The sequence below is a fragment of the Poecilia formosa genome, unplaced genomic scaffold (genome assembly GCF_000485575.1).
Source record: "Poecilia formosa unplaced genomic scaffold, Poecilia_formosa-5.1.2 Scaffold239, whole genome shotgun sequence".
Classification (NCBI taxonomy): domain Eukaryota; kingdom Metazoa; phylum Chordata; class Actinopteri; order Cyprinodontiformes; family Poeciliidae; genus Poecilia; species Poecilia formosa.
This window is the reverse complement of record NW_006800178.1, coordinates 104,073-117,891: the sequence shown is the minus strand read 5'-3', so window position 1 is coordinate 117,891 and position 13,819 is coordinate 104,073. Positions and strand designations below refer to the sequence as shown.

General features: G+C 42.9%; 2 protein-coding genes across 2 annotated transcripts in view; both read left to right on the top strand.

The window, feature by feature from the left end:
- The window catches only part of rbm44 (RNA binding motif protein 44), a 14,665-nt gene extending 6,336 nt beyond the window's left edge, over positions 1 to 8,329 (top strand). The window contains exons 5-17 of the mRNA XM_016680276.1: positions 2 to 19; positions 852 to 1,368; positions 1,436 to 1,491; positions 2,695 to 2,853; positions 2,932 to 3,097; positions 3,182 to 3,216; positions 3,945 to 4,020; positions 4,103 to 4,187; positions 4,264 to 4,350; positions 4,424 to 4,497; positions 5,665 to 5,738; positions 5,839 to 6,037; positions 7,804 to 8,329. Of these exons, the coding sequence (XP_016535762.1) occupies positions 2 to 19; positions 852 to 1,368; positions 1,436 to 1,491; positions 2,695 to 2,853; positions 2,932 to 3,097; positions 3,182 to 3,216; positions 3,945 to 4,020; positions 4,103 to 4,187; positions 4,264 to 4,350; positions 4,424 to 4,497; positions 5,665 to 5,738; positions 5,839 to 6,037; positions 7,804 to 8,097 (1,840 nt within the window). The 3' untranslated portion in view covers positions 8,098 to 8,329. The remainder of the gene's footprint in view (position 1; positions 20 to 851; positions 1,369 to 1,435; positions 1,492 to 2,694; positions 2,854 to 2,931; positions 3,098 to 3,181; positions 3,217 to 3,944; positions 4,021 to 4,102; positions 4,188 to 4,263; positions 4,351 to 4,423; positions 4,498 to 5,664; positions 5,739 to 5,838; positions 6,038 to 7,803) is intronic.
- Positions 8,330 to 8,994: 665 nt separating this feature from the next.
- itgb5 (integrin, beta 5) overlaps positions 8,995 to 13,819 on the top strand; it is a 53,570-nt gene continuing 48,745 nt past the window's right edge. The window contains exons 1-4 of the mRNA XM_007569267.2: positions 8,995 to 9,612; positions 11,128 to 11,213; positions 12,477 to 12,684; positions 12,765 to 13,014. Of these exons, the coding sequence (XP_007569329.1) occupies positions 9,546 to 9,612; positions 11,128 to 11,213; positions 12,477 to 12,684; positions 12,765 to 13,014 (611 nt within the window). The 5' untranslated portion in view covers positions 8,995 to 9,545. The remainder of the gene's footprint in view (positions 9,613 to 11,127; positions 11,214 to 12,476; positions 12,685 to 12,764; positions 13,015 to 13,819) is intronic.

The window sequence follows — 13,819 nt, the reverse complement described above, 5'->3', positions numbered from 1 at the left end:
CCTCCACCATCCAGACGCAGTGAGTTCACATCACCACAGTTTCAGGAGTCACCACCGTGCCTCATAACGCCTTAAAAATAAAAATACCCCAGCATGGAGTGACAGCAGAAAATGAGTACAGTTAGGAAACTGTGGAGAAATCGGAAAGACTAAAAAATAAATATTAATGTTTATCAGATTGCTTCTTTTCCCCATCCTTTCAGCCCCAGTTTATCCTTAGTAGAAAGAAAAACTTTCACAAAAAAAACCTTTGAAACTGAGAGTTAAAGGGGATGAGCTCTGACATATAGTCCGATTGCAATAGTGTTCTGTTTATTTGGGTTAAAGTAATTGTTTTGATTTTTTTTCCCTGTGCTTCCATAATTGGTTCTTTTTATATAAACTGGAATCTTCTTTGGTAACTAATTGACAACAACAAAATATCTCTTGGTTAAAATGTTAAATTGAATGTTTCTGCTAATATATTGCGTCAATTTTGTATTTCGTCAATGGTTGTAAAAGTTCTTAAATTTAACTTACTGAAACTTTCAACAATCCTATTCCAGGCATGACTTTCAAAATGACCTGCTGTGATCATGTTAACCATGACATGTCCGTTTTATCCCATCAGTTCCTCTTTCTCTCACTTATTTTTTATGGCAATTTAACAACTTTTTAGATTAATTTAGATTGAAGCAATTTTTAAAGAAATTATTAAACCGATATATTTGTTTCTGCTGGTTTTCACAGAGAATGTGACGTTTTAATAAAAATGCAACCTCGTTTTTCAAGGCTATTGAAGATATGGTATAATTTCAGAGTAGGAGATGAATTCTGGCTGAACGGAGCCGTCACATGTTTTCATATTACAGTTCAGAGTGTCCAGTGGAAAACGGCGGTTCCCCACAGCAGCCAGCAGTGGACGCCACGAAGCTCACACAGTGTTCAGAGGGGGGCACCAGCCACACAGCGCAGATCCAGCAGGCTCCTCCTTCTACAGGTCCTGCAGGAGAAAACATTGTGCTTGGTGGCAAGAAAACGGCAGCCAGTCACGTGGAGATCGGACTGAACAGCGAAGATGAAAGGAGTCAGTTCAACTTCCCCATCAAGGATGATAGGGGCATCCTGGTGTGCTTGGCAGGCAACGGTGTGACACTGCAGAATGCTGGGGCTTCGATCCAGCTGGGCGACCCTCCAGTAGCCAACGGGCTGACGAGCGCTGCAGAGAAGTTTACCTCCACTGCTCCCTGCGCACCCAGCTGTGACGCTGCAGTGAACACTGAGGTAGAGAGCTGCACAGCAAAGCAGACCCAAACTGAAGGACCAAACACATCCGAACATAACGTCATGACTGAGCTTCTTATGTCCGATCTGGACTACCTGGCTGACGTAAGGTTGGAACCTCGTGTTGGTTAGGACTGTTGTAGATGGTTTCTCACCTTCTCTATCCTTTCAGGAGTTGGTCAAACTCCAGATGATTCAAAGTCGCAAGGAGCCAAAGAAGAGCAAAAGGTAATGTGTAGGAGCAAGATCTGGTGGTCCCAAATGCCTATTGTGTGGTGTCAGAAAGGTGATGTGACACAGAAAACATGCTAAACCTGGTAGTTGTGGACCACCAACAGCAGACTGCCGGTGGTTTGCCTTTGGTCCACCGGCAGGCCACTGTGTTTTTTTCGTATCAAAGTGGATAGATCATGCTTTTAAATCCTTCCTTTTCACATGTAAATAATTAACTTTATGATCTATTTAAAGTAGAACTTAAACGCATTGGTCTGAAGTCCTTCTTGTTGTAGCTCCACAGACCCCTGTACCTTTGTAAGAGCAATTCGTTTTATATGGGGGGAATTTTTCTGCCATAATCCAAGAACACACATTTTCAGTATGAAAGCAGGATTTCATGTCTTTTGTTCTCAAAACGTTTAATACTTTTGCTTACATTTTTATTTTGAAAGCAGGGCTTCCTATCCATCTTCTCAAAACTTGTAATGCTTGTACTCAAAACTTCTCCTCGTGCTCAGACTTACTCTCTGCTCGGACTATCTGCTCTCTTTTGAAACGCCTTTTGGCACAGTCGCCTGGCAACCTCTCAGTCAATAAAATGAAAGTGTTGTACTGGGTGTGTTTGTTTCCTTCTAGCGGGTGTGCCTGTGTGGCTACTATCGATTGTAGCAACCTGTGCCACCCTCTGGGTGTAGGGAGAAACATCAGCTTTCTGACACTAAACATCCGCCAGCAGTGTGCCGCTGATTACTAATAGCCTTCTGATCTTAGGCAGGAGTTTGTTCACCCAACCAATTCCCTACATCCAGTGTGTGGCACTGGATGTAAGTAGCTAAAATGCTAATGTCGGCTTAAATTATATTATTAGCCTGTGGGCTATTATTAGCATGTTGACACTACCAGTAGTATTTGTGCTATCACAAGCATGGAGCCTATGTCTTAAGCCAGTATCCCAACATGCTCTTTTCTCAACTGTTTTTTGCTAATTGCGTTGCCTTCATAATGGAAAAAGTCAACCCTAGCAATAGCGTACACTCGACATTGAGCCGCACATTTTGGTATATATGTATATATTATGGGGGTGAGGAAAACATGGAGACTGCTGATTATTAGGTGGAGAACAATAGGTTCCTCCTGCCAGGCGATGCTCTGCTCTCCTGTGCATTGCTATAGCAGGCCCCAGTTGATTCCCGTTACCCTGAATGTATTTTCCAGCCCTGGCAGTGTGTCGACTGCTCCTAGAATGGACTGCTGCTGTAAGCAGCGCGCCCAGCAAGCAGAGCTGACCCTGCTCACCCTGCACTATGAGCTGTGCAGGCAGCACGTCTGGAGGCTCTACTACACGTCCGCTGAGGGACACCTGTCCACGGCAATGTGAGGAACCCACAGGGCAATTAAACTCCCTTTGTTTGCACTAAGAGCTTTCTAGAAAAATCCATCACCTCTCTGCAGAGCTGAAGACCTGCCACCAAACGTTGTGAAGATCCTGCAGAAGTTGGAAACTGACTATAACCTGATGAAGCACCAGATCCTGACGGGGGTTCCTCTGGGGCAGCTGAGTCCTCTGTGTGTGGAGTCTGAGAAGATCACAGCAGGAGCATGTTACGTCCCTGAACAGGTGAGAGGTTACTCACAACCCCCAGGCAAGAGCCCAGATGTCTGGGCTTTGAGAACCTTCCACAGTCTGTCTCTCTTTGTTTAGATCCTTGGTGACCTGCAGGAAAAGACTCCTTCTTGGTAAGTGGACACACATTGTTGGAGTTTCAGTTCAACAACCAGTGAGATGTTGCAAACTTAATTAGGAAGTCAGCTGAATTATTTCTTCATGGTTTGGGTAAAAAGGCCCTGTATGAGGCAGATGTTTGTACAAGGCCTCTTGTGTGGTGAGCTTCAGCTAATGATGTTCATGAAGGAAAAACAGCAGGTGGTGATTTTCTAGTGAGCTTCTCAAAAACCCCTCGTCATGGAGACGGTTTAGTCTGGGGCTAAAGCGATGCATCAGATGACTTGTGATTAATTGATGACAGAAATAATCGTCAACTAATTTAGTAATTGATTAGAGTATAGAGATTCCAATAAAAGGTCATTTGTTAAAAGAACACCATTATCAGAGCAGTAATTAGGCCAAAGCTGTATAAAAAATATATTTTTCATTAAAAACAAATGAAAGAAAAATGTATTCATCACTAAATTCAGCAGAAAGAGCTGAGCTTTTCACATGCTGACGTTAGAAGGATTCGATCAAGTGTTTGCTATTTTTAAAATCAGATTAATCATCAGAATAACCAACAGAGTAATTGATTAATAAAATAACCATTAGTTGCAGCTTGGACTGCACAATATAAGGCCACATCATCGTAATATGTGTGCAATATTTGCAATATTCATACACCGAGAGACGCAAAGACTGTATGGAGTGCAATACTTGTTGGCTAATATATTTAATACACCTCTCTGATGCTAAGTTCCACCCAGGGGACACAGAAGCATGTAGGAGCTGGAGACGGTGGAGGTCCTGACGGGGACAGACAGAGCTGCCAGGTGTGATCACAACCCCCAACACCACAATGTGCTCCATGCAACAGCAGCAGCTAACCTTAACTACCATCTGTTTCCCCTCCAGAAACCCAAACTGCTCCACAAGGAAGATGAAGAGGACAAGGGAGCTGCAGCTCTTGTACCCAAAGAGCGATTGGTTAAGCAAATGGGTGAGCAGAACCTTTACACGGCTGATAAAACCACAACTGTAGCTGAATGTTCTTATTCTGTTTTTGTGCCGCGTAGGCATTGAGGAGGTGAACTTTAGTGAGGCGTGGTACGACGCTGAGGAGGAGCTGCAGTTGCCAGCACCGGCAGTAGACACGGCCGACAGTAGGTCGTCAGCAGCTACTCAAAACATCATCCGGGTTTCATCAGTTTGAATTGTCTGTGTGTGTGTTGACAGATGCAGAATCAGTCAGTGGTGAGAGCAGCAGCTCAGTGCTGTATGTATCCAACCTGCCTGGTCATGTGACACAGGTCAGTTTAGTCACACGTGCTACTTGGTGATCTAACATCAAATGAGGGAAAGTGGAAGATTTTGGTTAAATGATCATTTTGAAATCCAGTGAGTTGTACTTCGTTGTAATGGCCAGCAGAGGGCAGTACATGACTGATGAAGCTGATTAGAAATGACATCATGTAGCAGAGCTGGCAGCCTTAACGGTTTATAGCAGAAATATATGGAAATTTCTTCATAAATGTTCTAGTCATTATTGATATAAGCGTCTTAATCACATTGGTGGAATGAAAAAAAAATTAATGAATAGCTAGAAGTCACCATTTCCTGTTATTCTGTATCACAAATGAAACAAACTGCTGCAATGTTCTGGATGAGCAGAACATCAGTTTCCCAAAAAGTTAGTGTTTCCGTCTCAATGTTGAAAGAACTAAAACATGTGAAGCATTAGCTGACAATAACTGCATTTCTATTGACCACATTTTGCCCAATGGAAACTCAGCAAATTTGAAAAACTCAGTTTTGGATGGAAAAACTTTTGGTGTAGGAGGATGAGGTTTTTTTTGTTTGTTTTTGCTTTGTGCCTTAACAAAATTTGGTTTATTTCACAAAACTGCAATAGGACATGAACAGTAGTTCATAGTACCATGAACAACCAGATGTTACTACTGACATAAACCACAAAGAAGACGACAGGAAGTAGTGGGAGGCTCGTGGTCCAGTATGTTTTTACTTATCGCATGAACAGACTCATTCACATTCACATTAATTGCTTTCCTTATTTAATGGGAACCCCAGAGTTTTTTTGACATTAGCTGAGTATCGACTAAGTTTTGAGCACATTTGCCATGGAAATGCAGAAATGGGTTCACACATGAGCGATAGCGTAGCTATTTAAACATTAAGAATTGTCAAAGTAACAGCATTTATTTGGACTTTCTTGTTAATGTTGGAAAAACTAGTCATTGGGTGTCGCTTTAAGAAGCCAAAGATGGAGGTTGGCATCACTGTGACGTGGCTTAAAACGGAAGCTAAAAGAATCAGACCTGGCTAGAAGCATATTTTCAGTTTGTGATGATGCATACATTTTTGGGAGAAAGGTTTGCTCATCTGTTCTGCATGTAAAAACCCAGCCACATCATAGTTTTCACAAGTATTTGACTAAAAGAGCCTGAAACATGTTTCAGAGTGACTTGAGGCAGTTGTTTGAGAGTTTCCAGCCGTCAGAAGTCAGCATCTTCCCCTCAAAGAACGGCGTGAGGTGAGCTACTGTCGCTCATCGCTTTTCACTGGATCCGTTCAACTCTCTGGAAGGTTCCAGTGTTTGCTCATGGAGGTTCTGTCTCTGGCCGGTGCTCTAGAGTTGCCATAGTGATGGTGGATGGCCCAGAGATGGCTAAAGCTGCAGTCGGAGAGCTCAATGGTCACAGACTGCACAGCCGTACCATGCACGTCAGGCACCTGAGTGGAGCCGCTGCTGGGGGCCACACACCTGGCTCCACTTTGGGGTCCACGGCCCCGCAGGATCCTGACACCAACTGGAGGCTCACTGAGAAAAAGGTGAGGTTCTGATTGATGGATCCTTCATACTTTAATCCTTTAAACTCCACTATGCACGATACATGACGGATATTTTTCAACAAAAATGGCAAATCTAAGAATCCGAGTGTATTACTGAGCCTGTTGCCATGGGGACACTACCATGCTTCTGGGTCTACACACATCTGGAGAAGGCCAGATGTCCTCACTAGGACTGGTTTTATTTCCTGACTGCAATACTGAGATTTAGACTTTATTATTACACAAAGACACAAAAGTGAATTTGGTAACGAAATGTTGTTGCTTGGCTACCGGAGTACACAGAAAAAAAAGTGTGATCATATATACATGTATACATACAAGTGTAACTAGTGCAGGCAAAAACAGCAATAAAAAAACTAGAATAAATACTATACAAGTAATTGCTTAAAAGATGAGGCAATGATAAAAGTAAGATTGAACTGTTAAGATGTTCAGTAAAGATATTGCACTTGGCATTTTTAGGTAGTATGAGAGGATCATATTGAACAGATGGATCTACTGAGGATTACACCACAGGATTTATTAGAGCAACTAAAACCTCACAGCAGCAAACTCAGGGTTACTGACATAGCAGTCATGTTCAGGTTGCTTTGTTGCGCAGAGCATTATTAGTTCCTATGCAGAAATATACCAGCAGGTGGCAGTAATGGATATTCAGAGTTCTGGTCTGCGTTGCCATAAAATAAGACTCGGTTTAAAACGGTTCAAGGGGCAGCATTATGTAAAACTAACTTTTTTTTTAGCTTTACATTATGTTATGTTATTCAAAAAACATACCTGCAGTGCTGCTTTGATTCTTTTGTGCATGTCTGACAAATCCTTTACATCAGTATGCAAACAGCGCTGCACACAAATACATTTAACAAGACATCCTATCATATTTAATGGAATTTGTTTCAATGCATTTTGTCCATGATGACGTTGAGTGTTTCACTTATTTGTTAAACCGGTTGTTCTCGTGTTGTTTAAACTGTAAACCTGACGAGGAGCCAAGCTGGATCACATATGCAGGCTCTCCTTTGCTCGTCTGTAGGTTGCTATGACAGCCAGTGTAAAACTGTATTCACATCAGAAAGGGGATTTTATGTAGATGAGAAAACGATCCACTTTGGCATGGAAGACTTCAGATCTGAATGATTTCCAGCAGAGAATCTATTCTTGTTTCTGCTTTCACTCAGAACCTTCAGCACTTTGCCTCTTTGTTACTGGTTTTTGTGTGACCAGAGTTCGGTTTTTATGTCTTGGATATGAAACCTGCACATTTTGTTCTCCAGCACCTTTCATTGGGTCTACAGGGACATTTGAATAAAGGTTCTACAGAGAGCTTGGCAAAACCAAGAATTCCCACATGAAATGGAGTATGGATGCATCGATCCGATATTAATATTTGTTTCGACTTTGATATAGGGGAAAAAAATGCTAGACTAGGTATTGATGACAATGTGCCCGATCCATAAGGGCAGTTCTATTAAGTCTAATTCTATGCTCTGTGCTCTGAGCAGCATCATGCTTTATTATTATTATCATTCAGAGCCCCTAATTGCATTTTCTTGGATCGGTATTGGCTAATACGAGACCTCGGATATCTGTATCGTATTGGAAGTGAAAAGTGGACCGGGGCATCCCTAGGATGGATAAAACAATTGGACTAGACATTCTGAAATATCTCGGGTTTTGTCAGTATTTCTAGCTCAGCTGTAAGATTATTGTGCCTTAAATTCACTTTCACCGTTCCGTCTGCCCAGCCGGTAAACCCAGCGGTCCTCAGCTCCAGCATCCAAACCAGGAAGGTGGTGAGCATCTTTCCCACCGCTAAGGGAACCTGCGTACCTCAGCACTTCGGCACCATGGGTGGCCTGGACGCGCTGATGGCCGAGCTCACCCAGCTCCACCCCCATGTCGACCGCCAGACAATCCTGGATGCTCTGCTGGAGCTGAAGACCACACACCAGGGGGTCCTGGCCAGCCTGCCCCTCAGCACCATCAGAGACATGACCTCTGACCTGTTGACCAAATCGCGTACTGCCACACAGAATTAAGTGGAAAAGACTGTGCACCTCAGTTCAAGTTGTTTATTTCCAAATTAGCAGCAATTCTCCATTTTTATTTGAAGTTTGTAAAGAAAAAAGATCTAAGATCATTCATGAGAAATGCAGCGTCTTCGTTTTCTGTTGGGTTGCTTTTCTTCAGCAGTTAACAGATGGATGTTAACTGCTGTTTAGATGTTTGTTCTTATAAAAAGCTCACCCATTGAACAGTATTCTGTCTGAACATTTTTTATTTACTTTTTGCTGGTTTGTTAGAGTATTTTTTTTAGACCAATAGACTTTGAATTATTTAAAACGTATGACCTAGAAAGGAAAAACCACAAAAAATGCCTAAAGGTCAGAAGTTTGATATATCAAAATAAAAGTATTGGTATCAGCGATACAGGCCCTGTATTTATCTGGTATTGGATCGATACTTATACCTGATATTGCAGAGCTGGTATGTTGAAGCAGGTTTATGAAACTACTGTAGCATTCAGAACAATCAGGGAATTAGTTTTTTTGTTTTTACCATTTAACACAATGTTTGGCACTTTGGATGTAGTTTAAGAATTATTTTTTCCTGGAATACAACATTCAAGTATATAATTATTTTCCTCTAGTTGGAAATGTACTGCAACAAAAAGGATGAAAAGAATGAGAAGTTTAACTTTTTTTATTGTCAGTACAGTTTTGGGTTAGATTTTAGTTTCCCCCCCACCCCCCAAGCAAACTGAACACTTTCAATTCAAAAATACTTTATTAATCCCAAATGGATGCTGTTGTAACTCATTAATTTAGATTCTTCAAAGACTTATTTGAAGATCGTGATGGCTGTTGGCAGGAAAGATCTCTTCTTGTTTCATGTTTCCAGTATGCTTTTTTCCGAGCTCCCGCGAATGCAGCGTCATCCCTAAGGCGGAGGAGGCGGAGATTCCAGCAGGGACGTAAACTGGACTGGAAGAGCGGATCATTAAAGTCCGGAGAGGAACACCGCGGTTGTTTTGAGATATTATTTTGGTGGACATCTGCTGATCTTGGATCGGCTCTGACGTCATCCCATCCTCGCTTTGCCGCTTATCTGAGCCTCGGCAGTGCCATGAAATCGTAAGGGACGTTTGGGAGCCGCTGTCACTTGTGTGGGTTTTGTCTGGAGGGGTCAGGTCGGGAAAGTGCAGAGGCGTCCAAGCAGAAATCTGAGCTGCAGGAGCGGATCGGAGGGACGGATCCCCCCGGAGCCAGAGCGCTGCCTGCCGGGAGGATGATCCGAGGAGACTCCGGCGACGCGGTCGAGATCCGCTGTGGTTTGCACAGATAACCGGAGCGGAGTCAAATGGGAGGTCTGATGGGAAACTAGACACGTCGGCGCGTGTTTTGGTGTGCGAGTGTGTGTGCTTGCGTGTGTATGTGTTGAGAAGAAAGCTAGAAATCTAGAAGCTGACTGGCGGCGCCGTGACACCATGTGGAGCCCGGGAAGAGCCGCTCTGTGCTGGATGCTGCTGGAGACGTTTCTGCGCTCTGCTGGAGGTAAGACTGGAGCCAACAGTAGGCAGCCAGTCTGTCTGCCCTGTAGAACCAAAACACACTTGCAACCCGAACTATTCAGAACCACGGCTGGGTTCAACTCAGAATTATTTACCTGAAACCCAGAATGTGTTGCTGATGGGATGAGGAGCGTGGAAGCGGATGATCAATTAGACTTTGGATTTATTTTTTTACTAAGCATGTCCGATTCTTCTGTCCTTCTCAGTAATCGGTCATTATCAATGGGACATTGTTTGCATAACCAGCCTTCCAGCAGATTGAAGTCTGAATTTCTAGACGTTATAACTTTAGTCAGAAGAAAGATGAAAATGACTTTTCTAGCACATGTCTATGTTCTTGGCACTTATTGTGGAGAAAATACACTAACAACTTCTGATGAGACAAATGTTGAATCTCTACCGCAGGATGCTGAAGAAGCTCCCATAATTCCCAACATATTTGTTCTAATTAATGTTTCCTGTCGGATGTAGAGGAACTGGAGGAATCGCATAATTCTGTGGAACATGTCAACCTCAACATGGCATGTGGTGCTGCTTGTCGTTAATTAGCTGGTTGATTGGAAAGGTACAGGCGTAATGTGGAGTGGGATCAACACGGAAAATGAGAAAATGTCAAATTTAAAAAAAGATAAAGATTTGTGATGCTTGTTGTTGTTCCAATAAATGGTTAACTCTAAAACAAAATAAGAGGCGCAGAGTTTGTAAGTAAATTAGATGAAGAAAGGATACAGGCAAACCAAACAAACCATCATAATGAGCTTTATAAATGAAGCCAGGTTATGAAGAGATGACCGATGTATATTACTGGTCAGTAGTTTGTAACGGTTAGGGAGATGATGCTTAAGCTGCTGCAGGTCCACAGAAATGCTTGGCTGTCATGGGATTAGCATGTTTAATTTGTTTCATGTGACTTTTCGATAATTGGCTTGAAACATACAGAGGTAGTTTGTTCTCTTGCTTCATGGCTGTAGCTCTCTGCTCAGACATTATTCTGGGTAAGGAAATGTGTAAAGCAGCAAGTCCACATGACAAACGGAGGGGGATCTGCAGCAGCCATTACAGTCTCTCTCTGACTGGCTACAATGCAACGGGAGAAGAAAAACCTGCATAGTATAAGACTGATCACTGATTTAAAAAAAAAAAAAATCAGTTCTGTGTCAGGCATAAATTCATAAACGCAACAGAAATAACTGATGTTGGGTTCAGTGATGATGATTTATTTATAAATCATTTTTCATACTACAAGCAAAGTGCTGCTTGAGCTCATGAGCAGCTAAGCACCAGGCAGGGATAATCCTAGTTTAGACTGTCAGAAAACCCTCATGATTAATATCTCCCCTACAAAATAAAACAAAAAACTAAAGACGCAACGAACATCCTCCTGGAGGATCCATAATTTTGCAATAAAACTGATTTAAAAACCCCATAACAGTGAGCATATATGTCTCTGTTCTGAATGTATCTGGTAGGAATCCAGCTGCTGATCTTCTCTCCTCAGGTCTCAACATCTGTATGAGCGGCAGCGCCACGTCCTGTGAAGAATGCCTCCTGATCCACCCCAGCTGCGCCTGGTGCGCACAAGAGGTGAGTGACTGTCATCATGTAGACACCTGCTGGGTAATCTGCAGCACCAAGGCGCCTGCATTATGCAGGTTTTCTGCTTCAGTAAGCATCTTGTGTTCATGTATTGGCAAAAAATATGTTGACTAATCAGCAAATATCTTAAACTGTTATCACGAGACGCTGTTCTGCTGTTTACGTGAAACATTTTGTAACTAGTTGAGACATTTTTCCTGGCCACAGAGAACACAAAGTCGAGGTTAAACATAAAGTGTAGCTTGTGTAGATACGCATAAAGTGTAGCTTGTGTAGATACGCAAAATGAAAGCTTTATCTAGAAAACATTGTGCCACAGATATGTGCTGTGTTTTCTTTAGATATGCAAAGGCTAGCAGTGGTTATCTAAAACCAAAACCCTGAAGCACACAGCGTGCTTTAGGATTTAATCAAACAGAATGGAAGTGCTAGTCACTTCAGTGTCGATATAATCCGAAGTGCCTCCTAAGCAAATCAATAAACCAAAATAAAAAGGACCAGAGCACCTTTTTTTACCCCCTTTTATCATTTTTTTTTTTTTTTTTTTTTGGATGAACCAGATTATTACAGGAGGCCACAACTATAGTCAGCAAATATTTAATACAAATTTAATGGAAAACCAAAAATCCCCTCGTTAATCTTGTCTGAGTTTCTTGCCATAAAAATTGAAAACAAGTTTTGTTTTGATGTGCAGAATAAAGGTTTTATGAAGCTGTGTTAGGAAGGAGTTTCTGTTCAGTCTTGAATTGTGTAGTTCTGGTTAGATCGGTGCACATATTTTGGATTTTGAACTTGAGATTAATGGATGCAATCTAAAGACTGTGTAAAAACAGTAGCAGAGACAAAGCCCTTCAGTTTGGGTAGCAGAGGATCAGAAGCGGACTTCCGTGTTGTGAGCCAACCATGAGGCTGGGTAACGTTTCTCATGGCAACCGTTTGCTTTCTCTGGTTTTTGAAACTCTTCTGCAAAAATGCTGCCATACAAACAAATCAGTTTTTACATAACAAGTGTTGTCAGCCACACTGAAAACAAGCCAATATTATTCCACATGGTCAACACGCATTGCACTTTTTCTTCCTTCAAAATAAGAGTCTCAAACATTGATACAGTAGAGTGTTGAGGTTAACTCTCTTTCCTGAAATAACCTAATTAATATTTCGACTATCTGAGTCATGATTTGTCATTTAGAAAAGCTGATGGTTGAGCTGCTCTGACCACCAGCGTGAGCTTTGCTGCGTCTGGTCTTGCAGGACTTCGGGAAGCGCCGCTCACTGACGTCGCGATGTGACCTCAAGCAAAACTTGCAGAAGCGGGGCTGCGAGCCGCGCTTCATCGAGTACCCCAGGAGTACGATCTCCATCCTGCAGAACTCGCCGCTGAGCACTAAAGGATCGGGACCGGCCCAGTACGACGTGGTGCAGATCATGCCCCAGAGAATCTCCCTCAGCCTGCGGCCAGGTAAGAACCGGCTGAATGCCAGGAAGCTGCGAGGCGTCCGTCCGTCTGTGGGTAATCACCAGCTGGCTCCGCCTCTGCAGGAGACCAGACGGCATTCAGCTTGCAGGTGCGGCAGGTGGAGGATTACCCGGTGGACCTCTACTACCTGATGGACCTCTCGCTGTCCATGAAAGACGACCTGGACACCATCCGTAACCTGGGCACCAAGCTGGCGGAGGAGATGGGGAAGCTGACCAGCAACTTCCGTCTGGGCTTCGGCTCCTTCGTGGATAAAAACATGTCGCCCTTCTCCTACACGGCCCCCAAGTACCAGGAGAACCCCTGCAACGGGTAGGAAGCACGACCACACTCAGGATTAGGGCTGGACAATAAGTCAAGAGCTATGTTTGTATCAGTAAGTGATACGTCTGATTGAATTTCCAATGATCTCACTCGACGCCGATCTAGAACCACACAGCATTCTGGTGGATGTAGGCAGAGAAAAGACTTTAGCCATTCTCACAGTGAGCAACTCACTCTTTGGTTACCTAGCAACAACCTGTTGAGTAACTTGCGCACCAGCACTTTCATGTTTTCCCACCGTGGGAAAATTTAAGAAAGGTCAAAGGTCATGTCACCAGTTTGGCAGAATTTCAGATATTTAAAACAAAAAAAACTAATCAATAGTTATCAGTACTGATATTATCAATATTGTGATTTTTCAGCCATATCATCAGGCCCTATTCACACTTTACTTGTGTTGGCCTAAAACTCAGCAGTTTGGTTTTATTTTGGCGAGTCTGCAGCAGACTGAAGTATCAGTCACACCTCATGTTGCTGTTTAACATGATTCATGTATATTAATGTGCTGCAGCTGCTAGAATGAGGCAGAATGAAGGAGAACGCTCTGCATGAGCTGCTGATGCAAACTCAGTAAAGAAAGGAGAGCAGAAAGGTGGTGGGGGGGGCACACAGTGTTTACCCCTGAGGTGAGACCACCATCACGCATCACTTGCTATCTAGGTTATATCCCCGCTCAGTTGAGTGTGTGGTGTGTTTGTGTGTGTGTGAATGACATTGTGCTGACCCCAGCTGCCTCCTGTCATTGCTGTGTGAGTGATATTTTTTTTTTTTTTTTTTTTTTTGCATTTAGATC